This window comes from Colletotrichum karsti, assembly GCF_011947395.1.
Source record: "Colletotrichum karsti strain CkLH20 chromosome Unknown Scaffold26, whole genome shotgun sequence".
Classification (NCBI taxonomy): domain Eukaryota; kingdom Fungi; phylum Ascomycota; class Sordariomycetes; order Glomerellales; family Glomerellaceae; genus Colletotrichum; species Colletotrichum karsti.
In genome coordinates, this window is record NW_024065926.1 from 623,546 (window position 1) to 649,016 (window position 25,471).

The 25,471-nt window shown below is 55.4% G+C and overlaps 6 protein-coding genes across 6 annotated transcripts; 4 read left to right on the forward strand and 2 right to left on the reverse strand.

Moving 5' to 3' along the window:
* Nucleotides 1-114: 114 nt before the first annotated feature.
* CkaCkLH20_08114 (carbon-nitrogen hydrolase) lies at nucleotides 115-1,499 on the forward strand (the record flags this gene model as incomplete). The annotated part of the gene is made up of 2 exons (XM_038890829.1): nucleotides 115-609; nucleotides 672-1,499. The coding sequence occupies 2 exons, from the start codon at nucleotides 115-117 to the stop codon at nucleotides 1,497-1,499; spliced, it is 1,323 nt and encodes a 440-aa protein (XP_038744012.1).
* A 318-nt stretch (nucleotides 1,500-1,817) lies between these two features.
* On the reverse strand, nucleotides 1,818-3,222 carry CkaCkLH20_08115 (uncharacterized protein; the record flags this gene model as incomplete). The annotated part of the gene is made up of 2 exons (XM_038890830.1): nucleotides 1,818-3,022; nucleotides 3,189-3,222. 2 exons carry the CDS (start codon nucleotides 3,220-3,222, stop codon nucleotides 1,818-1,820), a joined length of 1,239 nt encoding a protein of 412 aa, XP_038744013.1.
* A 2,076-nt stretch (nucleotides 3,223-5,298) lies between these two features.
* On the forward strand, nucleotides 5,299-6,441 carry CkaCkLH20_08116 (DNA mismatch repair protein; the record flags this gene model as incomplete). Its single annotated transcript, XM_038890831.1, has 3 exons — nucleotides 5,299-5,530; nucleotides 5,595-6,292; nucleotides 6,343-6,441. 3 exons carry the CDS (start codon nucleotides 5,299-5,301, stop codon nucleotides 6,439-6,441), a joined length of 1,029 nt encoding a protein of 342 aa, XP_038744014.1.
* Nucleotides 6,442-7,015: 574 nt separating this feature from the next.
* On the forward strand, nucleotides 7,016-11,936 carry CkaCkLH20_08117 (vacuolar membrane protein; the record flags this gene model as incomplete). Its single annotated transcript, XM_038890832.1, has 7 exons — nucleotides 7,016-7,967; nucleotides 8,606-8,724; nucleotides 8,793-9,044; nucleotides 9,099-9,218; nucleotides 9,274-10,155; nucleotides 10,206-10,541; nucleotides 10,593-11,936. The coding sequence occupies 7 exons, from the start codon at nucleotides 7,016-7,018 to the stop codon at nucleotides 11,934-11,936; spliced, it is 4,005 nt and encodes a 1,334-aa protein (XP_038744015.1).
* A 2,633-nt stretch (nucleotides 11,937-14,569) lies between these two features.
* On the reverse strand, nucleotides 14,570-18,577 carry CkaCkLH20_08118 (serine threonine-protein kinase ssp1; the record flags this gene model as incomplete). Its single annotated transcript, XM_038890833.1, has 2 exons — nucleotides 14,570-18,131; nucleotides 18,321-18,577. 2 exons carry the CDS (start codon nucleotides 18,575-18,577, stop codon nucleotides 14,570-14,572), a joined length of 3,819 nt encoding a protein of 1,272 aa, XP_038744016.1.
* Nucleotides 18,578-21,059: 2,482 nt separating this feature from the next.
* On the forward strand, nucleotides 21,060-22,611 carry CkaCkLH20_08119 (uncharacterized protein; the record flags this gene model as incomplete). Its single annotated transcript, XM_038890834.1, has 2 exons — nucleotides 21,060-21,393; nucleotides 22,409-22,611. 2 exons carry the CDS (start codon nucleotides 21,060-21,062, stop codon nucleotides 22,609-22,611), a joined length of 537 nt encoding a protein of 178 aa, XP_038744017.1.
* Between the last annotated feature and the right edge of the window lie 2,860 nt (nucleotides 22,612-25,471).

Here is a 25,471-nt window from a genome sequence, read left to right on the forward strand (position 1 = left end):
CGCCCTTTACGACACTTTATCAACAGCAGACCTCGCAGACCTTTGAGACCCTGCAGATCTAGTCAATTCACACAAACCATCTCCAGCTTCAATCCCCAAGGAACCACCACCAAGATGCCTCCGATCCGCCTCGCGACAGCCTCCCCCTCGACGGCCCCCACCACCCCGCAAACCCTCTCCCAGATCGCCGCCCTCGCCCGCCGCGCCCGCTCTCACGGCGCCGACCTCCTCCTCCTCCCCGAGGCCTTCATCGGCGGCTACCCCCGCGGCGCCGACTTCGGCTGCAAGATCGGCTCCCGCCTGCCCTCGGGCCGCGACGACTACCTCGACTACTTCGCCAAGGCCGTCGACCTCGGCGACAACGTCGGCGACGGCGGCGCCGGCGCCGGCGACAGGTGGGTCCGCAGGGAGCTGCCCGCGCAGTTCGCCGACGAGAAGGGGTACACCCGCGGCGACGGCAGCCGCGAGGAGCTCGAGCGCATCGCCGCCGAGACGGGCGTGTTCGTCGTCGTGGGGTGCATCGAGAAGGCCGGGGGCAGTCTGTACTGCTCCGTCGTCTACGTGTGTCCCAAGCTGGGCATGGTCGGGAAGCGACGCAAAGTGATGCCCGTAAGTTCTTCTTCTTCCTTTTTCCATCACTCTCCATCAGGACTGAGACATTGAACCCGCAGACGGCCACGGAACGCCTGGTCTGGGCCCAGGGATCCCCCTCGACCCTCAAGGCCGTGTCGACCGTGATCAAGGGCGTGCGCGTCAACCTCGCCGCCGCCATCTGCTGGGAGAACTACATGCCCCTCCTCCGCCAGGCCCTCTACGCGCAGAACGTGAACCTGTACCTCGCCCCGACCGCCGACGGCCGCGACACGTGGCTGCCCCTGATGCGCACCGTCGCCTGCGAGGGGCGCTGCTTCGTCGTGTCGTCCAACATGGCCGTGAGGCCCGACGGCTCGTCGTCTTCTTCCGCGGTAGCGGACGGCGACGAAGCGGAAAAGGGAGACGCGGACGTGTACGCGCCGCGCGCGAGGCGGAACTCGTGTCTGACCGAGGAGGGATTCGAGATCGCGTTGCCCGAGGGCAAGGGAAGCAGCGCGGGAACGACGACGACGACGTCGTCGACGAGCCCGCAGAGGAAGAGGAGGAAGAGCGTGATTGTGGAGGACGGCAACGAGATCGTGTTGTGCTGCGACGACGACGAGCCGCCGACGACCAACGGCGTCAAGACGAACGGGACGGCCAAGAGCGCGAGCGCCGCCAAGAGTGCTTCGAAGCTGCGGTCTGAGGACTGGATCTCCCGCGGGGGTTCGTGCATCGTCGGGCCGTACGGCGACGTGCTTGCCGGTCCGCAGTGGGAGGATGACGAGAGTCTGATCTACTCTGACGTCGACTTTGAGGATTGCATCCGCGGTCGTCTTGATATTGACACCGCGGGCAGCTACTCGCGGAACGATTCGTTCAAGTTCTCCGTCGAGGGGCTGGACCTGGACCCGTTGCCGTACTAAGAACGGGCTGATTTGGCATTGTTGGGTAAAATATTGCACTGCATGTGTCTGGGTAAGCCTTGTGGAAGCCGTCTCATGTAACAGCCTGAAAAGTACAGATTGGTTGACTCATAATGCATGTGTTCCATTGATGCTTGTCTTCACAGCTGGGCCGGCTTCGTATGAGCCCTGGCCCCCATGATGGTGATATATCCATGATTCCCCTCCCTAGTCCTGATATCCCATCCCACCGATTCCTCCCAATAATGCCTGCCCGTTCCCAACCCAATTTCATTAGTGCAAGAATTTGTTCGTCAAATGGCGATCCATCACATCGCCTCATCGCTCCTCGTCATCCTTCGTTCGACTCGTGCCCTCTCCTCGATCATCGGTATCGTCAATCTCTGATGCTTCCCGCGGGCTCGTCAACGGGCTGGTTACTCCGCCGATGCTCCCGCTGATGCTGTCAGCCCGGCCGTGGCCCAGCAGTCCGCTCCGAACGCTCGCTCCGTCGCCGGTGCCGCTCTGCTTCGCATAAAAGCTGTTGCGCTCTCCGGGCATGGCCGGGGCCACGCCGGTTGCCGAGTATATGCTGGTGCGCTCGGCATTGGCAATTCGCGAGCTGCTCTGGTGGAGGCCTGGTGTGGTCGGCATGCCTGCGCCCTGATCGATGTTGGCGCTGAGGACGCTCAAGGGGAGACTTTCCCGGCTGCCGCCCCAAAGCGACGAAGGAGCTAGGGCACGGACTGAGGCGTCGGTGTCGAGTGAGCGACGGCGCCGGCGTTTTGAGGACGACGCAAGAGTGATGATGGACGCGTTATCGGTGAGCAAGTTGTTGGCCGTCGCTGTCGAGTACGTCGTGGGGTGACCCGGGCCCGACGACGAGGGCGCTAGATGTGCCGGTATGGCAGAAGCGGGCGATGCTGTCGGGAAGGGCTGGTTGAAGTGTATCGAGTGGGTATGACCCTGATGCGAAGTGTGGTTACCGTTGTTGGTCGGGTTCGTGGGCACGTGGGTGCCGCCGTTGGGTGGCATGGATTGTATCGTGGTGAGAGTCGTCGTGAGCGAACGCACCGAGGGAGCTGGCGACGAGAAAGTGCTGTCTCCTCCTCTGCGCGACTCGACCCCTCCGATCGTCCGACTCGTTCCCGCAACGGACGGGGCGTTGTTGGATTGGGCGACTAGAGAATGGGCGCCATCGTGGTCTGTGGCAATCGTGGGGGCCATGGACCTTCCGCCGGTCGTAGGCGGGGCGCGGCCATCGTCAGACTCCCGCTCGAGAGACGTTGCGCTGCCACTGAGAGCGGTAGAAAACGAGTAGGAGCTGGTCTCGACGTCGACATCGGCGTGGCTGGCGGAGGCTACGCGGCCCGACTGTGGATAGGGGTTGTTGTTCTTGGAGGCTCGGCGGAATTTGGCCTGTTGGCGCTTGGAACTGGGCAGACGGACGCCGCCGCCGTCGCTCGAGGAGGAGCTCTTGAAGTTGGTGAGCTTTTTGACCCAGGTGGAAAACGGACGGCGCCGACCCGGACGATCGGGGCGATCTAGTATGGAGTCAGTTTCTGAGGATTGAGGACGATTGGCGAGGCGGCGCAGGTGAGAAATTCGACGAGACATTGCGTAGTGGGCAGATGCTGAGCAAATGCAGAGCGAGAGACGATGTGAAGAAGTAAGGTAGCAGACGCAGACGCAAAGAAAGCGCTTAATTACCATGGGGTGGCAGCGCAGCCTCTGTCGTAGCCATTCGGTGGCCTTGTTTGGTGTAGATTGGTGTTCCTTGCAGGAGTGGTTGGGAATGTGACGACTTGCAGTCGCTGGGGTTCGGGGTCGGCGCAGAAGAGGAGAAGCGGCGAGGCGGCGAGGGGTGGATGGTGAGATGAAGAGAAAGGAGACTGCGGGTATCGAGAGGGAGAAGGAAAGGCGGTGCGGAGGTCGAAGAGTCGGATTCGGAGATGAAGAGCACGAGACGGAAAAGGTGGAAGGAATGTTGGTGGAATGAAGTCGTCGGGGTCGAGATCGTTGGAAGCGGAAGGTAAGAGACGGGAGCAAAGAATGAGAATGAGAATGGTAATGGTAATGGGGAATGAGAATGGAAAGCAGAAAACGAGATGGGAAAGGCAAAGCAAGCTGGAGCACTGCGGTTGTTTGACTGCAAAGGCGCTGGATGCCGCTGCGGAGCCTGGGAACCAGGACGAATTGGGACACTGGACAGCGACGACGGGGGGGTTCGTGGAGCCCAGTGGAGAGAGCGCTGGGGCTGCGGCCGCACCAGCCCAGGCGGCGGTTAGTGGTCACCTTCGATGGCGTTGATGCCCGTCCGACTTTGGTGGCTGATGGAAGACCAGTCACCAGTTCACCTGTGAAGGTATTACTTTGTTTCCTTTACATTAAGGCACCATCAAGGTGATATGCATTAGGTACGGATAGGTGGTCTGGCACAAGTGTATAAGGCAGAAACAACCGTGGAAATGAAATCTCCCAGCAGACTGGAACCGCGCCCAACTGATTTCTGGAACTGGCATGCATCGGTCGGGTTGGGTAAGGCAACTTAACCCACCAAGTGAACACCCATGCCAGCCCGGACTATTGTCGACTCGGCTGGAATTTGAGGGCCTAAAAAAGATATACGGATACAAACCTCGTTAACCACTTCCATTGGGTTGAGATCATGGACAACAACACCTCAGCCCGAGTCCTCAGTCACTGTGGAGGAGGATGGCCGGGATCACTGCAAGGCCCCCCCAGAACGTGGACCCCTATTGCCAGCTCTTCCAGCGACTGATCGCCCGTAATCACGTTGCATTATGTCATCATCTCTCCAGGGCTGCAAACTCTAAGGCAGCAACTCACTGTCCACAACAGCTGCCGTGCTTCCATCCGATGTGTGATGTCACTCTCTTCAAACGCTGACCCGTCAATCCCGACCAATTTCCGTTTCCATCGACCTCGCAACGACTTTGCATGCGAATCCGCGAGACCAAATACCTCACAAATACGAGATGGCGCAAGATACGTCCATTCGTGCGAATACGCACCACTCAGCTCATTATCAAAGAACTTGACCATCACATGTGAGACAACTAGTACTAGCTACATTAAGGTACTCAACATCAGACGACAGGGCAACTATGAGCCTCCACTTACAACGAAGAGATTCTTATCCGATTTACCTAGCTTCGTTCCTCCACGAACCTCTGATCAGCAGTCGGTGAGTGAATTGGAAACTTGAGACTCATGTTGATTTTGTCGTGCCCTCGATATAACTATGCGGCAAGACGTTCCCGGCTTCTCGAGACCTGAAGACCCTGCCTGCAGTCTGCAACCTTCACCTGCAAGACGATCCAGTGGTCAAAGCTCTCAGCTCAGTTCTCGGACACTTGCCAGATCTCATTCACATTAAGGAACTCTCAGACTCGTATGGCGCTTATTCGCGTACTAATGTATGCTAACTACCTAGAAACATTGCAAGGTATGAAAGTTAGAACGCCTTCTCATCGATGAAACGTAGGACCCTACCTGCGCCTGCCTGTGTTTCCTGGAATCTCTCTTGCCGTGATTGGTCGAATCAGCCCCGCCACACCTGCGCTCGGATTGGATTAGCCTTCCGTCCGCTCTTATCGTTATCGCTTGCACTCCATCAGTGACATCTTTCCCTGGAAACACTTCAGGAAGTGACAATTTGAGCCGGCAACAACGACGACGTCTGCTGTTGTGTTGAACGGCACCTCCCACTCAATACATCACGTTGATCCATGCGTCTCGCAGCCATCTTGGGCTCGGTTTGCGCATCTCGGCATGGCCCTTCAATAACAACGCCAGCATGTCCATTAAGCCTCTGCCCGAGGACGTCATCCGGCGAATCAGGTCTTCTGCAACCATCACCTCTCTCAACGGCGTCATCTGCGGCCTGATTAAGAATTCCTTCGATGCAGGTGCAAACAAGATCAACATCACCGTCGACTACTCCCGGGGGAATTGCACTGTTGAAGACGATGGGCTGGGGATTCTGCCAATCGAATTTCGGGAGGCTGGTGGACTAGGCAAACTGTATCGTAAGTCCAACCGCACTAACACATCGGATCGAAATTGCTTCGCCTTACTGACACTTGTTTTTAGACACATCGAGACACTCCCCTGAGGGCGAAACGCATGGCTCCAACGGCAACTTCCTTGCCTCGCTCGCAGCCCTGTCTCTACTCTCAGTCACTTCTCACCACCACTTGCACAACTCCCAAAACTCTCTGACAATTCACAACTCGAGGGTCTTGGCACGACATGTCCCGGCCTTGCCAGAGCAACGCTTGGTTTCTTTCTCCCATGGAACTCGCGTCATGGTTAGAGACCTCTTCGGGCCCATGGCAGTCAGGGTCAAGCAGAGGGCCACGGCCTCTGAGAAAGTTTCTGTCGACAAGGAGTGGGGCCGCTTAGTGCACGACATCACTTCTCTACTACTTGCATGGCCACCTTCCGTTGCTCTCCATGTCCGGGACATCACTCACAACAACGAGGCACGCTTCAGGCCCACCGCCATACCCCGGACAAGAGCAAAGGCAGAATTGCTAGGCCGTTCTTCGCTGATTCTGGCTCAGTCGGGCCTTGCCGATGGCTTAGACCGTGCATCTTGGATACCCATTGGGGCTTCCAAAGGAAACTTGGCCATCGATGGGTGCATATCGTTGAGTCCAGTTGCGACTCGTCAGGGCCAGTTCATCAGCGTCGGTATCCACCCCGTCGCTAACGAATACGGGACCAACGTACTGTACACCGAGGTCAACCGTGTATTTCTCAATTCCGGCTTCGCCATTGATGAGGACGTAAGCAGGCATCGACAGGCTTCTCCAAAACCGGAACGTAATACAGACAGGATCACTCGACCGAAGCGAGGCCTAGATCGGTGGCCTATGTTCTACTTTCGATTCACTTCTTCCTCCAGAGCATGGCCGAAGTTGTCTTCTTCGTTTGAAGATCTTCTAGAGGAACGCCACCGGACTGTTTCTGATATGGTTGACCTGCTCAAGTTGGTCTCTTATGAGTTTCTAAAGAAACACCACTTCCGCCCTCACAAGGTGACTACGTCTCTGCGGAAATCTAGACACGGGGGAGGTGACGAGGGTTCCGGTTCGGACTCAGTGAGGAAGACCGGCGGGCAAACACTACCTGTTTCATCAGCGTCCAGTCGCTCAAACTCCGCTGCGCCAATCTCAAGACCAGACTCGCCTTTCGATCTCTGGCAGCGGGTCAAGGCTGGGAGAGAGTTGAACGTTACCTCAAAATCCGGAACTTCTACTCCTGCATCGTTGGCGTTATCGAGTGAAACCCAAAACTCATTGCCAACCGAAAAGGTCGCGGAGTTGACTCCTCAACCAAGTCTACGCTTCCTCGATGATTCCGGCAATGTAATACGCAAGCCTTTCGATATTTTACCATTGCCTTCTTTGCCCAGGAAGCCGAGAGACCAGCATGATAACTCGGTTCCGCCCATGATTCATGAGGAATACGGCAAAGAAACCCCCTCTAAGCCCGAAATTCCAAGTACCATGGAGCCCGACGAAGAGAAGCAGCTCTCTATCAGAGGGACTGATCTGAAAACGGTCAAAGATAAACCGGATAGAGTTGTGGCATCTGCCTTCCAGCGCTTTAAAGAAAACAGTGCGAGATCTGACAAGGAGCCTAGTGATTGGCTCAAGGGCCTGTTGTCGAAGTGGGAGAATCCTGTTTTCGAATCAGCCGAGCCTTCGATTCCTCGGCTCGGCGATGTCACGGCACCTTCTGGCAATGATGCTCCAAAGCCCGACTCGGCCGCGAAGGATGACAGCGTCGGGTGCTGTGGTGGCACGCATGCACCTAACATCAAGCTGTCCGGGCGCATTTCGAAGCCTGCCCTTGCAGGAGCGGAGGTTGTATCTCAAGTTGACCAGAAGTTCGTTCTCGTAAAATTAGGGCGAGATCAGGTATCTGGGACCAGGCGAGCTGCGTTACAGGATAACTCAGTACTAGTCATGATTGACCAGCATGCTGCTGATGAGCGATGTCGACTCGAGTCGCTCATGCAGGACTACTTTGACAAGGCGGATGGATCAGACGAAGTGGTTGCGAAGACGCAGCTTCTCGAGAAGCCCCTATTGTTTGAATTTTCGACCAAGGAATCCATCCTGTTGCGTCGATATGTCCATCATTTTCGTCGGTGGGGAGTCTTCTACAAACTGCAAGACTTGGAATCAGCCCAGTGGCGGCACAAAAGCAAACAGCTGCCCAAGGTCGAGGTCCTCAGCCTTCCTCCTAGCATCCTAGAGAGGTGCAGGATGGAGCCAAAGCTGGTGTCCGAGCTTCTTCGGAACGAGATTTGGAAACTTGAAGAAGAGGGCAAGCCTAATCTACGACCTTTCACTACCGGTGAGAGCGCATCAGGAGGCGATGTGGACTGGGTATCCAACTTCCATGGTTGTCCTCAAGGAATCCTCGACATGCTTAACTCGAGGTCCTGTCGCAGTACGTTATATCTCAATGACCCCAATGGCCATTTGCTGACCTTGTAAGGTGCGATCATGTTTAACGATGTCTTGTCCAAAGATGAGTGTGATGCTCTTGTCAGGAGATTGAGCCGATGTGCTTTTCCCTTTCAGTGCGCGCACGGAAGGCCCTCGATGGTGCCCTTGGTCGACATGAGAAGCTTGAATATCAACAACCATATGCATTCAGGGAGTTTTGGGAGTCAACTCAGGAGATCGGGGTTAATGACATAGCATAGGGATTTTGCGTTACTGTTGGCAGCAACTGGTCATGATACCCCAACCTTAGACATGTGCCTGGATGATGTAGGCCTTTCCATAGAATTCATGGATGGATAAATGGGTTTGCCGGGATATCCTCTCGATGAGCCCAGAAACAAATAATCCATATACATGATCTCGTTGATTAAGTTACCCTCCATGAAAATAGAAAGACACAAGTTGTTGATCCAGTCTCATTTCTGAACTTCCAAGCCCGGTTGCCCGATGGCAAGACGAAGTGTGGCTGGTAATTGGCCTGCGCCACATATGTTACTCTGACGGCCCAGGACCCACATTCATGGATTCGCCGTGCAGCGACAGCGGTGCAGCAGTGCTGAGCTCGGAAGCTCCCCACAGCGGCGTCATTGGAGCGCGAGGCACCGACATTCATCAACCACCGCTCCTTTCAGCAGTGCTCCCGCCATTCTCCCTCCCAAGACCTATCCACGCCGAGAGATGTAGCTATGGCCTTTCAGGTGAGCGCGCGATGCAGCTACAAGTACCCGTTACCTCCGAACCGGACTGACATTGTGTCCTGCTGCAGTGGAAGGCATTCGACTTCTTCGACGTCAGTCAGGTCCGGCTCGCCGACGACGAGACCCGTCTCTTCTTCGAGAGCAACGAGATCGCCAGCATATGCTCCGGCTCCGACAGCTTATTCCTCGGCAGCTACGATGGATACGTGCGGATCGTGGGGTCGAGCTGGAAGGTCGTCAAGAGCTTCCAGGCTCACGAGGTCGGGACGATCACGCACATGCGCCAGATCGAGGGCACCAGTCTGCTGGTGACGGTCGCCGTAGGTGGATCGATCGGGAAATAACGTTGAAATGGCGCTGATGTCTCTTCGCAGGAGGACTTGAGCAGCGAGCCGGTGCTGAGGATCTGGGCTCTGGACAAGCTGGTCAAGAAGACCAACATGCCTACGTGCCTGAGTACCCTCAACATCAGTAACAACAAGAAGCAGTTCCCGGTACGTTGATGGAAACTCTGGAGGGTATATGGAATCCGCTGACAGCCGCCATTAGATATCGGCATTGGACGTTCTCGATAACCTAACGCAGGTCGCGGTCGGCTTCGCCAACGGAACCGTGACACTGATCCGAGGCGACCTCATCAACGACCTCGGCGCCAAGCAGCGAATCGTACACGAATCAGAGGAGCCGGTGACAGGAATCGAGGTCATGACCGATGCGCAGGGGATGACGACACTCTTCATCTCCACAACGGCCCGTATCCTGAAGCTGGGCATTACTCGGAGGGGACACAGCAATCCGCCCAAAACGGTCGAGGACTTGGGCTGCAACGTCGATTGCATGACGGTCGACAAGAAGACCGGCGATGTTGTCGTAGCCAGAGAAGACGCCATCTATACCTATACGTTGGAGGGACGGGGGGCGCCGCGCGCGTACGAGTCGCCGAAGCGGCTGGTCTCGATCTACGGCGACTACGTTGCGTTGATCTGCCCGCCGGCATCTGCCACCACCGACAAGCCGACGGACACCATGCGACGTCGATTTGGAGGCGGGGCAGCGGACGCCCTCTTCAACGCGTCTACTTTCGTCCTCCTGGAGGCGGATCTGAGAGTCATTGGGCACACACAGTCGTTGATTTCGCCGTTCAAGGCCATCTTTGAGATTTGGGGCGATCTCTTCATTCTGACCCAGGACGGCAAGGTGAACCGATTTCACGAGAAGTCTTTGCAGCAGCGGTTGGAGATGCTCTATCAGCGCAACATGTTTCCGCTGGCCATCGAGCTCGCGCAGAAGTCGGGGCTTGATGCGACGCAGCAGAGTGGCATTTTCCGAAGATTCGGTGACCATCTGTACCAGAAGGCCGACTATGATGGTGCCATGGTTCAGTACATCAAGGCCATTGACACAACAGAGCCTTCGCAGGTTATCAGAAAGGTAAGCTGCCAGTGAAGTGTGCCTCATGACGTTGGGTCTAACATGCACAGTTCCTCGACACCCAAAGGATACACAACCTCATTCAGTATCTCGAGCAACTACACGAGCATCGCAAGGCGACGGCAGATCATACAACGCTGCTGCTCAACTGTTATGCCAAGCTCAAAGACATTGACAAGCTGGAAGCTTTTATCAAATCCCCGGGCGACCTCAAGTTTGATCTCGAGACTGCCATCTCCATGTGCAGGCAAGGCGGGTATTACGAGCAGGCTGCGTACCTCGCCAAGAAGCACGGCGAAACCGACCTCGTGGTTGATATTCTAATCGAGGACTCCAAGAAGTACGCCGATGCTCTGGACTTCATCTGGCGTCAAGATCCCGAAGTGGTAAGTAGCATGTTTCGACCCACCTACAGGCCAGGACTGACATCTCTTTAGGCATATCCTTGTCTGAAGAAGTATGCCCGAGTTCTAATAGAGAACTGCCCGAAGAAGGCAACGTCGCTTTTCGTGGACTATTACACCGGCAAGTATCGCCCAATAATACACATGGTCCCTATCGAAGACAACGACGAGAATGTCGCGGCCGGAGGCGTCGTTGCTGGCGCCGCAAACGCAGTACAAAATCTCTCCAACTTTCTTCCCTTGCCTTACATGAACACATCCTCCATTGCCAGCCCAACAACGCCAGGGAACCAGACTAAGGCGATCAACGGCGATGGCGCTCTCATCTTGAATCCTGACGACATTCCGGCTCCCAAATATACCCCGCCACGACCAAGAACAGCCTTCTCCTCCTTCATCGACCATCCAGACGAGTTCATTGTCTTCCTTGAAGCATGCTTGGAAGAGCAGGCCTTGGAAGAGAGTGACAGAACAGATTTATACACCACCTTGTTCGAGATGTATCTCCACAAGTCCAACGAAAAGAAAGGAGAAACACACAGGGAAGAATGGGAGAACAAGGCAAAGAAATTGATCGAGGGCCAAAATATTCCAATGGAGAGCTCAAATGTCCTCCTTCTTTCCCACTTGTCCGACTTCAAGGACGGCACGACGCTAGTCAAGGAGCAGTCCGGCCTCCTGTTCGACATCTTCCGCTCTTACACCTCCGCGAAAGACACCCGTGGCGCCATCAAAGCCCTCCGCAAGTACGGACCCGAAGAACCCCAACTCTACCCAGCAGCCCTGGCCTACCTCACCTCGGACCCGCGCATCCTCGACGAAGCCGGCCCGGACGAACTCGCCGCCGTCCTCGGCAAAATCGACAAGGACGGTCTCATGGCTCCTCTCCAAGTCGTCCAAACCCTCGTCGGCCAGAACGGGTCCGCGGGCGGCGTCGCCACAATGGGCATGATCAAGCCGTACCTGCACGAGACGATCGAGCGCGAGCGCAAGGAGATTGCAGCCAACCGCCGCCGCATCTCCGCCTTCCGGAACGAGACGGAGCAGAAGCGCGCAGAGCTCGCCGACCTGGGCGCCAAACCCGCCGTCTTTCAGTCCACCCGTTGCGCCTCCTGCACCGCGCCCCTCGACCTCCCCGCCGTCCACTTCCTGTGCAAGCACAGCTTCCACCAGAGGTGTCTCCGCGTCGAGGGCGAGTGCCCGCAGTGCGCCACCGACAACGCTACCATCCGCGCGCTGCGCAAGACGCAGATCGAGACGGCGGGCAAGCACGAGCTCTTCAAGGCGGAGTTGGACAGGAGCGAGGACCGCTTCGGGACCGTCGCGGAGTGGTTTGGTCGGGGTGTCATGGGGGCGCCTAATGCCGATACTGCGTGATGAGCGAAGTAGTCATGTTGTGAGTGACGGGATGTGGTGGCGAGGACTTTGGGCGTTGAGGCAAGTTGATATTGCGTAACACGGTCGCTTGATGGGGCTTATGTAGACCGAATACCATCTTCTTATTTTTGGCCCGCCTGATGAAATCATCCTGTCTCTGATGTGTGTTTTGCATGTTATAGTTGACGGGCGATGACCAACTAGCGTGGACGTTTAACAAGGCGTGTCATCTTCGTAGCGCTACGGATGAACATCGCCGCATAGACTAGCTAGGTCGTCACATTCCGTAGACTCGCCTCACCGGCTCCAATCCGTGTACAAACCACCAACCAGAACGGCATACCGTCTCTTGATGTGAAGCGGTGGATAACGGCATCATACTATCATGACATCAAATACCTTGGTTGCCAACAGTCCCTTCGTCCACGGCCTCAGCGGCCAAAAGGGACCGGACACTCCCGCCCAGGGAAAGGTTAAAAAAACAAAAAGCAAGTGGAGGTTCTCGAAAAGTCGAGCGTGTGAGAGCTTCAGTCGATTCTTGTCGATGACTTTATATTTCCACCATACGTACCGCTATTAGTTGGTAAAGCAGGGCAGGGTATAGAACCTTATCGCTCTTGTTCACCAATAGTTTCTCGCTGGAGAGGGTAAGTGCGGCCCGAGAATCTGCACTCGCACTCCCCAAATCGACCAGGGCCCTACACTGCAATCTTGTACCCCCTCAAGGGAGTAGAGTGAGGTAAGCAGAGAAGAAGGCCAACCTCAGGAAATCAGCCAATAGTAACAAGTTCAGGTCTTACATGTAGGCTAGGGGAGTAAGAGCAGGTGCCAATAGGAAGGTGTTACCCAGAACGGGCTGCATATTCACTGCACTTTGGACTCCCCGCGAGGGATCGAGCAGGCTGAGACTAGGTCGTGACGCATCATAAACGCAGAATCATCCCATTAGTTCTAATCTATAGCATAGCGTCAAGTCAAAACGACATGCCGCTTCTTGGTGCAAGGCGGTGGGATTCGACGTCGTGCTATTACAAGACGACATGAATTTGGTTTCCAGCAGGCCTTTCTGTGCCAACGGTCTCCGTAGTAGCCAGATAGACCAGGCACAATCCTGTTGGAGTTCTCGATATGTAGATTGAGGTTCTCAGGGAGTCGGGTCTGTGAGAGCTTCGGCCAATCATCTTGATGACTTCATCAATTTGTAACCCTCCTGGATGGGATGGAGTAGGTTGAGCAGAGCGAAAACTCAAGAGCGTTGCCAAGAGAGGCCAAGAGTCTCTTTTGCTTCACTGCAACTTTTTCTCCCCCCGAGGGAGTAGAGTGAGGTAAGCTAATGCGAGTTGTTGGTTCGCTTTTTGGGTGCAAGCAAATTTCTGCCAATAGAAATTTGCTTCACTGCAATCTGTATCCCCCCCGCGAGGATATAGCAGGGTCGTTCATACCTCACTAGTGCTGGGCTGCATGTAAGAACCTGGCACATTTCATGGTAGTTAGCGGCATATTCACTGCACTTTGGACTCTCCGCGAGGGATCAAGCGGGCTGAGGGACTCAGGATTCATCGGGAGTTCATCGGCGTTTGAGACCTAGCCAATCACACCACACTACATTCCAACACAGATGAGAGGTTCAAGTTCAGGTTCAGGTTCAAGTTCATGTTCATGTTCATGTTCAAGAAGACCAAAAAAGTCTCTATTCATAGACAAGACAACAAGTGCCATGCCTCTCACATGTCCCTATCGACATGCGCTTAGGAAAGAAGAAAAAGGGGGCTTGTTCAGTTTACATGCAAATCATCGCCCCCCAACGGCAGGCACAAAAAAAAAAAGGGCCGCTGGGGTGAGAGATATTTGAGACATCATCCGCCATTAACACAAGAAAATGCCCCCCTCCCCTTCCCTGAACCTTCGCTCTCAAAATGCTTGGTGGAAAAAGGAAAAAAAAAAGACAGACTTCTGGGGGTAGTCGATGGGAAACAAAACACCAGTAATAGCAACCAAAGCCGCCCCATTACACTCCTGTTCCCGAGGAGACAAAAGAAAAGAGAAAAAAAGGTTGAAGGCTGAAATGTGGGATGGAAACAAGTCTATTGGGCGAGACGCCTCTTGCTGCTCGATCCCCTCCTTGGCCCGAAAGTCCACCCCGTCCCCCTCCGATCCGTTGGCATGTTTCCCCTCTTGCCGTTTCTCCGCCGGCTGCCATATTCCCCCGTCGTCATCCCGTCGCCTTTTTCGTTTCCACATATAATCGTCAGTCTGCTTCAATGAGCCCGTGCGGCGTTGACAGAAGGAGAGGTGTACAAAAAGAATTTGAAGCGACCCACGGCCAGCTCCGTGCCGTCTCCCATCATGTGCATGGCAAAGACCAGATGCAATGCTCCTCTATATGATGAAGCTCATCCGATCCTGATCAGCCAACTTTCTGTTGGGGACCGAAGTAATGCCACCAAATGTGTGCAATCTGATTGCATGCTGTTCTTCAATATGCTGAAATAACAAATGGGACGAATTGCAGCTTGAAAATTCAAAAGTCCGCCAACCGTATATGCATGCGTCATCAGGCAATATTCGTGAGGGCGGTGTACAGATTGAGAAATGTGTCTTGAGTTGAGTGGTGTTGTGCTGTGTTGGCGAGTTCAGTCAGAAAAAGCGCGGACTTCGTCGCCATGGACGACAACTTTCTTGGCCGTTTCGGTGCTGGCAATGCTGATATTGGTGTCCCTGCGCCGTGCGCCGAAGTGAACCCGTTCACTACTAGGGTTGATGGATTTCTTCTTCTTCGTCTTGGCCATCAACAATCCCTCGTCGCTGTCGCTATCGTCGTCATCATCCTCTTGTGGGCGCAGCTCAGGGGTGTACTGGGGTGGCGCCAAGCTTCGGTTGACAGGGCTGGGTGTCATCCGTAACATGTCGAACCCAGAGTGCTCTCCGAATGAGGGTGTTTGTTCGAAGTGCTCTAGAGGGAAGCCCGCAATCGGCTCCTTCATGAAGGCTGGCGGCGTGAGCGAATCCGTCGTCTCCAATAGAGCCGGCTTCGTAGTGATCACCCCGGGCTCGACCAGAGGTTCGGCATCCAAATCTGCGGACACGGAACTGGAACCGCTTAGAAGAGCCGGGAGAGAGGGGTCGGACTGGAAGGCGAGCATCTCTTCCTTCGAAGGATGGTTGGTAGAGGAGATGGGGCTTTGAACATCGCTGGGGCTGGTGAGCGGAGAAGCCAAGCCAACGACGGAGGTTGAGCGTGAAGATCGCTGGGTCTCCATTGTGTCCTCGCGTGATGGTGGCGGCGGTGTACTCGCGAAGAGCTCATCGTCAGGGGATGTTGGGCAGGGGATATCGATCGGGTCCGCGCCAGACTTGGAATCATCAGACACGTTGTCCAGGTGTGCCATTCTTTGTTGGTAGTCATCGATGTACTTGCGATGCTGCTCATCCTGCGCACGCGCGAACGACTCGGGGGTAGATGTGTTGTATTTTCGAGGGGGAGGTGTCCGGGCATCGGGTAGATTGCGCACGTGCTCAACCCGGTGAGCCGTCTGCGGTCGTTCGTCCAAGTCGGCGTTTGCTCGCTGGTTCTCGTAGATATTCGAATCTGATTGTGGCTGGCCATGTTGGTAACCAGTGACAGACCGGGAAGAGAAAAATAGAGGCGATGACAGGCCGTTACCGCCCTGCTTGGCCTTGCCAAGATCAACCGAGCGGACTGGACGAGGACGGCTGGGGATCCGGTGGAGCGTGCCAGGGGCGACGGCAGTGCTAACACCGACGTGTGGGGGCGCACGCTTATCGTTGCTCGCGAAGAGACCGCGATCGACTGAACGCGAACGCAGTGCTTCCTCCGTCAACGCCTCGATGCCGCGAGCCTTTCGAAACTCCTTCAAGGGATCATCCACAGTGCCATCGGCGTATGGGGTTGGCGGTAGCGTCCTCACCTCCGGCACTCCCGCCGTCAGTGTGAGATAGCTGTTGCCATTGGAAGGACTCTGAGAGTAGTTGTAGGGTTTGTAAGTTGATGATGTCCCGGCCATTGTAGACTGGTCTGAAGGCGACGCCGTGCCACTGTTGGTCCTTGAATCATTGTGGCTGCGACTGAAACTGTTTTGGAGAACGTGAAGCAGAGCAGCCCCTTGACTCATTGCAGGTTGTGGCGCGATGGCGGTCGCAAGAGGGTCGTAAGGCGATTCGTAAGGAGTTCCCGTCTGGCTGTGAACCAAGGGATGCTCGGTGCCTAGAGCGAAGTCCTTGACGTTGGAGAAGTAATCTTCACTTTTGAGGCTCTGTCGACGCGCCTCTCGTGAATGCGGGGTTGGTGGGACGTTGTACATGCTGTCGCCAGCTGAGCTAGCGGCGCTACTGGCAGCTCTCCTGCGCGACTTGCTATCGCTTCGATCTCCTAAAGGGTGCATCAACTTCCCTACCGTCTTCTTGATAGTAGAGCGAGCCCTCTCCAAGAACGCAATCGGCACGACGGCACGCGCTGTCTCCTTGTCGTTAACCTGGACACGCCTTCCCTGAGACGGGCGTGCGGGATCAGTATCGTCGATCCAGGCAATGGGATTCGAGATGCCCTGCACGACCCATGGGTGCCTTTTGATGTCCCTCAAGCGAATTCGCTTCTCCGGGTTCTTGGTGAACATTTGCCGCAAGAGATCGTACAAAAGGTTGTCGATGTCTTCGTAGGCCAACTCATTGTCGTCTCTGTATGGTGCCGCGTTGTGGCGTTTGAAGAGAGACTCGGAGTTGGCGGGTGTCAAGGGGTCGACAGGCTTGAGACGCTTGCGTGGGATGAAGACTTCCTCAGTCGCAATCTTGCGGAACATTCGCCATTCATCCTCGGCCTGGAATGGAATCCTGGCGTAGATGAGACAGTAGAGCGTGACGCCCAGAGACCAGATATCGATCATCTCGGAGATTTTGGGCTGTTCCATGCGATCCAGATCTGTGTAGCATAGCTCGGGGGCGAAGAATGCAGGTGTGCCCACTGTCTTGGCCAGCTCAAGGTCATCGTCGAAGTCTTGTGCTTCAGATTCCGAGACAGTCTCGTCGTCGGGCTCGCCGTCTCGAACAGGGCGGCCAAAGTAGGAAACGCCAAAGTCTGAAATCTTGACCCGATGGTCTCTGGTCCACAGAAGGTTTGCGGGCTTGATATCCCTGTGGACGACGCCCTGGTAGTGCAGGTATTCCAAACCCAAGACAGTGTCTCGGAAGGTCGATCTCGCTTGCTCCAGCGTAAAGCAAGGAACGTAGGAAAAGTCTTCAGCAAAGGGATCATGCATCCGAGAATTCCAGTCGACCGAGGACATGTGAGAGATGATGGAGTCGGCCATACTTGGTGAACGTCCCCGCATTGCAGCATCCTCGATGTACGGACCATACATGGTCCCGTCCAGTGCGGTGGCCGAGCCCGGATTGCTAGATCGCAGAGGGCCTGGTGTCTCCATGTCGTCCTCGATGGCGATCGACTCCTGATCGAACGCGGGATTGTTCTTCATGGAATTGACCGACTGAGATCGTGATGGGGCTCTCGAAGTCGTTCTAGAAGCTTGCGCGGAATTAGGGAGGGAACCATCGGCACCAACGCGTTCCAGGGTGGTAAAATCATCCTTGGACGCCACTCGGGATCGGGAACTGTAACTGGCGTCGTCGGAAATGCCATGCTCGATGCTCCAGAAATCGTGTGCGCCCATGTTGGCCTGCGTCATTTTTGCCCGCTTCAGTTCCTTGAGTGCAAAACGTCTCTCCATCAACAAGTCGTACTGTTCCTCCTCGGGAGTTGCGGGCTCGCCACGGGCTTCTCGTTCGATGCGGCGACGCTCGTAGAGACAAATGTGAGGCAGACCCTTCTTTCTCCAGACAACTTCGCCCAGCTCGACGTGCTCCAGGATCAAATAGATCTTCTTGAGTTCCGGGTCGTCGATGATCTCGAGCAGCGAAACGACGTTGGGGTGTCTCATCTTCTTGAGGATGGCGATTTCCCTCATGGTCTTTTCCTGCGGAGACATGGCCATGACCTTGCCGAGACGGCGCTTCTTGGAATACCGCGGGATGATCTTGATGGCCACATTCTCGCCGGTTTCGAGGTTACGCGCCAGCTTGACCTTGCCATGCATGCCCCTACCAATTTCCTCGATGACCTCATACTGGTTGATGAGTTTACGACCGGTAATGCTGTCAGAGTCGATCAGGGCTTTGTGTGTTCTACATTTTCACGCGGTTAGCATATCGGGTAATGCTCCTTGGTCGCTGGGTTCCACGAAGACCCCCCGCCGCAGATTAGACAGATGACGAGGCGGGGGCGTTGGCGCCTCCCAGCCAGCCATCAGTTTCAGTGCGGAAACTGAGCGCCAGGCCACACAGCCATGTCGCGTGCAAGAAAAGGGTACTCACTCTCTGACTTTGTGGTGTTGAAGCGGGTGCAGGTAGGGACTACTCGTCTCGGCGTTCGGAGTGTTGGATTCTGACGAGGAGTGTGTAGGGAAACTCGATTTCGGACGCGGGTTGGAGGGGCTGAAGAGGCCGGGAGAGGTCATGGGAGTGCTAGCGGCGGATCTCAGCGGCAGAGAGTTGGAGGAAGGCGGGATGAGAGCCTGAAGGTGAGGGTGATGAGAATTCCTCGTTTGAGGAGGAGGGTGCTGAGGTTCCATGGTGTGAGTGGAAGCGGTCGAGTTGGACTTGGACTGGTCGGGAGAGTCTCGATCGGCGAATCGACATAATGAGGATCGTGGGAGGACGTAGAGCGTGGCTCGCACGGCGGCCGAAGAAGAGAAACGCTGCGACGGTCGGGCTTTAGGCTGTCATCGTCGTTCGTCTCGCTGGTAACGGGAGCGGTTGTTGCAGAGGCAGACGTCGGGTTGGCGTCGAGCCGGTTGAGAGAATAGAGGCGCAAACGACGTAAGAGTTGGAGAGTCGGAGAGAAGGTTTGGACGGAAGCGAGATGCGGTCGTCGGAAGGAGTGCGCTGGTTCGCTAGTTGGCTCGAGGCATTCGTCGGGTGGTTGTGCAGTTGGAGAAATGAAAAATCCTGAAAGGCGGACAGGACAAACAGGTGCGAGGCGAGGCGAGGCAGTTGAAGTCAAAAAGGACGGCAGACGGAAGACTGGACGTAGATAGGTAGAAGGTCGAAGGTGGGTTGGATTGGTGAAGGTACTTCCGGGGGGGTACGGGACTAAAAGATGAGGGGGGAGCGACAAGACGAGGGTCCTCAGTCTTTTTTTTTCTGCTTGCCCTGTTCGTCGCTGGCGTCCTTGGTGCAAGGCAGGCGAGGCAAAAGGCAATAGTGTGCAGAATCGGTACGTAGCGCGGCGAAGTGTAAGCCGGAGAAAGTCGTGTGTGTGTGTGTGTGTGTGTGTGTGAGGAAAGTGACTGCAAAGCAAGAGGGTTGAGTAGAGGCAAGACTGGGTGGTGGTGTGAGTGCGAGCGTCCCAGTCCCAGTCCGGGGTCGGGGGTCGGGGGAGTTTGATCGAGAGTGTGAGTGTTCCTGCTGCTGGTGGATGATGATGGAGGGTGGTTGTGGTGGTGGTGGTGGTGGTGTGTATGAGTGAATTGGGGACACACTGAATTGATGGGACCTGGCTCGAGTATTTTTTATTTTTATTTTTTAACCATTCGGGAGTGGGTAAAAAAATGATGGTGGTGGTGAGGGTGGACTTTCACACAATTCATCAATGACTTTCCGGGTTGGGTCGTCTTGAGACTTGGGTTCTGGCGGGCTGGCGGTGGCCGTAGTGGAGACTCGAAGGAAGCAAGACAAGACACTGGACGAGGATGATGGATGCACCTCAAATGGGCCAGTGGCAGGCAGTCCACGTCTGCAGAGAAGAGGGGATTGGAGGGGAGCACTGTGCTGTGTGAGTGCAGTGTGTGAAGGGAGGAGGGGGAGGGAGGTGGGCCCGTCGAATCGACAGGCTCGGCGCCCGCAGTGGGACCCTGGCCCATGATGCGGCTGCTGGCTGCTGGCTGCTGCTGCTGGCTGCTGGATTAGGGCGACGTAAAAGGGGTACGTATCTCTATCTCTGCCGTCCCCTCGGCCACTCAGAGCTGAGAGCCAGTGCCGATACCGTGTGAGGTTCAGGAGTGCCGCATGATCTGATTGGCTTTGATTAGAGTGGACACCAGGTTCTGGGTCGAAATATGGGACTGGTCTGTGTCGGTGTGAGAACTGTGGACATCCGCACAGGCCCGGCTGAGAGATAAGTGCTTTATCTGGGCAATCATGACTGATAAGAGGAATCCACACCGGGTCATGGAAAGAAAGCACGGGCCAAGGGGTATCACAGTGCGTAATGGTCCCTTTCGCACGCCAGCACCAGCACCAGCACCATCACCTTTCCATCAGACCTTTCGAGGTGTTGAGGCAATATATGGTAATGGCAATAACGGGAATGAAGTGAATCAGACGTAACGCCAATGACACCCACCACGGCAACATCAAGAGCAACATGCGACCTCAAGCTGCAGACCGCAAGCCGCAGGCAGGCGCCATGCATCAATGTCACTAGCCCGTCGACTCTGTGTCTCTCACCATGCTCTGGGCTTCGCGTCGCGTCGTCTCGTCGAGGTTGCCGTCTCATTATCACGAGCGATTAATTTGGCAAACTCTCTCACCGGGGCTTCCAGGTACGGACACACCGTGATGTACAGAGTAAAGTTCTGTTGAAGACTCACCACAACAATAACAACAAGAGAGGCATTTTGAAGGTATCTATCTGAGGAGAGGCGTGCTAATCGTCCTCGTTCATTACACATGGCATGACGAAGCTGGGATATGGACATTCGATGCAGTGCAGCGCTAAAATAGACGCAAGGCGTCGTCAATCTGGAAAGGCGGCGGAGGCGGAGGCGGATTCTCTGTCTTCTGGCGATATCCCGACAAGCCGCAATCTATCCGCCGTCCCGTCAGGAAATTCCCTCTGTCAAAAAGTCAAGGCACATGCTTCTGCTCGTGTGCTCAATTACAAAGTACGAGGAATTAAGCCTCCAACCCGCACCTCACTAGGCATAGTATTATCTTTCACTGCATTATTACGGATCCTCTTCTGCCCAAGGTACCTGACCCTGATCTCACGTTTCCGGATTTTCCAAGGAGACAATAGACAGCACACACACAGGTCGAACAGCAGAGCAAGTTCTGAGTCTACGCCAAGACTGCGAAGCAGCAGACAAGTGGGCTTGGTGGAGCAAGTCCTACGTCTTGTCTTTTCTGGCGGCGCAGGCACGCCAGGCCGTTCTTTCCCAAAAAGACAAGGGTGACCGCTGTTTGGTCAGTGCTGCTGCTATGGGTCTGCGGGTCTGCGGGTCTGCGGCTGCTGGGGACGTCCACGGTTGCACGGGTGGATGGGAAGGAACACTGGACCTGGAAAGCAGAGGCAGGGAAGAGAAAGGCAAGGACCGCAAGGACCAGGGCCAAGGCGAAGGCGAAGGCGAGGGCGAGGGCGCCGGCGAGAGACGTGCCTTCTTCAATTGTTCAGAAAAGGTACCTTTTCCATGTACCTTTACCTTGCCTTATCGCGCCATGATCTGCACCTCGTCATTGGTTCGATGGAGCCTCTCCTCCCTCACCTTTTTTTGCTTGGTACGTACACTCGACACGGCTGCCACGGACCACGTACCCTTTCTCTCCGAACCTGTTGGAAGTATCTTTTCTCTCAAGCACCCTCCCGAGATACTTTCCAGGTTCTTCTTATCGAATCAACAGCAGCACCAGCAGCCGCCAATGCAGTGTTGAGCGGACTCTTGTCTCCGACCAGAGACATCCGCCATCGCAGAAACAATGACAGTTCACAGCACATGTTCACTTCTTCCTCCAGCTGGAAAATCAAGACACAGACAGCGACAGTGACGTCCAAGACATTGAACACTTCTCTGAACGAATACCGTACTGACAGCGAGCGACATCATCCCCGACAAACAAAGAACAGCCCATGATCGACTGCGCCTCGCCGCGTGTCGTGTCATATCGGCCTATTTCGCGCCTGTCCTTCCCGACTGTCTCTCCAACTTTCCCATCAGATTAGACATCAAGACAAGACCCTTCAATTTTGCAATCTTTGGGGCTACCAATACACGCCCGAGGGTTAAAGTACAGAATCCCTGGCTGCCTACGGACAAAGGCCAACAGAGCATTGGACGATTCAACACTTTCCAGACACCTAAACCCAAAGACGCCAGACCAACGGCCCAACCGCTCAAAATCCTGTGCCGAAATCGGGCAATATGGGACGGCCCATGAATCCAATCCAATTCCGCGCTGCCAACGACTCTGCCGTCCAGATTCCAGACTCCGAATTCTAAGCTATACCTCGCTTGGATGCATGGCTTCGACTCTGCATTGACGACGTATCTCTTGCTCGCCTCCTACGTCCAAGGCCGCCGCCATCAGCACTCACTTGCAGTCGTCAATCCATGCAAATGACGGTACCTCTTGCGCTGCACTCGGCCCTGCACTACCAAGTACGCGTTTCGACCACATGTTTGCAGATATACAACGTGTTTCCACAACCCGTCACCTCCGCGCCAACCTTAGCACCGTCTTCCAGCCGCCTCATTCGCTTGTGCAGCAGACGGTGCAAGGAGGATGGCAGACGGTCGGAGGCGGAGGCGGCCGTGACAAACTGCCCGCCGAAAGCGAGGACGAGGACGAGGACATACGTAGCCATGACGAGAACCACGCCGGCCGCTAACGACGACATGGTCCTCACGTACCTTGCCTCCCAACGTACCAACTGTGGATGGCGCGGGGGACTCTACACTACATTACCTTACGGATCCAGGTCCAGGTCCAGGTCCAGGTCCAGATCTCTCGACTTTCTCCCAGGGCTGGCTGCTTTGTCTCGCTCAACCTCCAACGCCGACGCCATCACCTCGCGACGCACAAAGAACATGCACATGGAAGGGGCTCGTCCCGTCTTTGGCACCAAACGATACCGACGGGCGGAAAGGAAAGTTTGATAGAGGCAGCCAAGCACCAGCGCCTCGGACTGACAGACGGACGAACAAACCACAACTCCGAGAATCTCCAACCCCCGGCAGCCACTTGCCTGCTCTGCGTCTATCTGTGCAGCCAGCTGTACGCTGTACGCATGTCTCTCACAGCTGGGCTCGACACGGCATTCCTCTAGTCCCTCAAGTCCCAAGCCAAGGCACCGTCCACGGATACCCGTCGACCAACTGCAAATGCGCAGCACGACCACAGATACACATGCAATCGTCCGCTCCCTCACTCGCTCGCAGCTATTGCCATTGGCCGATGCAAATAGCCCTCCCGCAACAGTCATTGGTCGCCAGGCCTCGGAGCTGCATCTCTCCTGTCTCTGCATTCTTCCTTTTCGGCTCAACTTCGACGCCACATTCAAGACCCTAATGCACCAACCCCAGCACCTTTGAATCGGGTTGGGAAAAGAAAAGAAAGAAAGCGCAATCAGAAAGCCGCATGTCCCTGCCTGCCGCATACCTCTGGATTGCGATCCCGTTCGTCTTCCAATTCTCACATGCAACCCGGATTCTGTGTCTCAAACCTATCGCAAGGTATTTCGACCAAGCCCTCTGACGCCCGTTCGTTCAGCCAAGCATCCGAGATTTGTACACGCATGATGCAGACTGCAGACGAGATACAGCACCACCAGCAACTGCAGCGATACAGCGTTTCATTTCATCATTGGTTTGATTCGACCCAATTCGTTCCATCAACTCAAGCCGTCGGCCCAGACTTGGCGCTGGCCTGACCATAAGTGCCGACGTCGTCCAGTGGCCTGATGCCATGCCAATGCTGCTACGCCCCATTTTCACCATGTTTGATCTTGAAAAATCCCCTCGAGAAACAAGAGGGCCGGCGCCGGGATATCGCTTACAGACCGGCTAGCAGAGCCGGCTTCCTCGCTTGAATCCGAATGACAACCTCACTTCTTCTTTCAATCGTCGGTCTCAATCAGTCACTGGTGGCATTTACCTTGTTGACCGTCGCTCCATCTCATCGTTCGGCATTGAAGGGCCAGACGGTGGATCTTCCGCGGGATAATCTGCGGCCTTGGTGAATACGTCCTCGATGGACACGGACGGAGAATAGACTTTGGTGCAGACCAGACGGGTCGACCAGTCAAACGCGAATCCGCCATCGATCGATTGGCGGCGGCGTTGGCAACGAACACGCGATTCAAGACGGACTGCATCGTACATGTGGCACTGAGAACACTCAGCCTGATGTTTCTCCCTAAAAACAAGACGACATCGCAGCATGGTTGTCGACAACGTACTGTGCCGGAAATGGCGTATTGGGTTTTCCATCTCCAATCCTTCCGATTTTCATCGCCCAAGTATCTGGCTATCAGGCCTTCAATGTCGTCACGTCGGACCCGCCGCCGGTGCTGCTGAGGTCATTTCATCAATCGTTTGAATTGACAAGATTCCATGGAATTAATGTAATTGAGTTCGAGGAATCTCCTCTCTCGCAGCCCAAACCTCAGACGCGCCCCTGGTCGACACCAGATCAGTGATGATCGTCCCTTCGACGGCCACCCCCAACCGCCCCCATCCATGCAACTGGGACACCGAGCCATGATCCCCTCATCCTTGGACGGAACGGCAGACGCTGTGGAGCTGGACTGGAGCCTCCGTCGACGTCGATGGCCTCGAGTGGGAACACGGCGGCGCGATAGACGCTGCAGGTTTCCTGCTTGGCTCGGTCCTCTGTCGTTCCGGCGCTCTTTTTGAAGCCCAATCGACTCCACCCTCGTTGCAGCTTGCATCGGCTGGGGGGTTGGAGATGTGGATTGTGAACGTACTAGCAATGCGACGTGGAGGCTGGCTTGGGCTGGCTTCAAAATGCTTCAGATGGCAACATCTTGGAGACAGGAACACAGCAGGGTTTCTTGATCACATTCGCCGTTACCGAAGACGGTGTTTCTGCGCGACCAGAGTTCAAGAGGTCACATATCTACGAGAGGAAGACAACCCCTCGGAAACGCGTCTAGGCAATTTGGGTCATCACAGCGAAGCGGATGTGATCAAAGTGCAAATACCGTAAGCCCGGGACGTCAACATATTAGCTCTGACAGCGGCGCCGGCTATACAAGATGCCTATTGGACAATGGACAATCAACAAAAAGCGCTGAGCGGGCTTTGAGAAGACGAGATGTGATCGGACCTGGAGACAGCATCTTCCGTTAGACTGGCCGATCCAGGCTAGCAGTGTGATGATTGTGCCAGCCTCGGAAGGGACGGTGACATGGAAACCGAACGCTGTCGGCCTCTTTTCACTCTCAACTGCCTTCACTGTTTTCGTTTTAACCCACCAATTCAAGAAATCCGCCATTCTTGTTGCACTTTGCCTTCACGATACCGCCGTCAGTCTCGGAACCGACGGTGGACAGTGCAGTCCCAGTAAACGGATGGCAGGGCGGCGGCGACTTGCTGGCCGCCGGTCGCCGGTGTACCTGGACATCGGCATGAACATGGGCATGGAAACGGGACGGGACTTGGAGGCCCATCTGAACGGGCAGGTCTTGTTTCTCCGGGGCATTTTCCCTCTAGCGCCGCTAGGGTCGG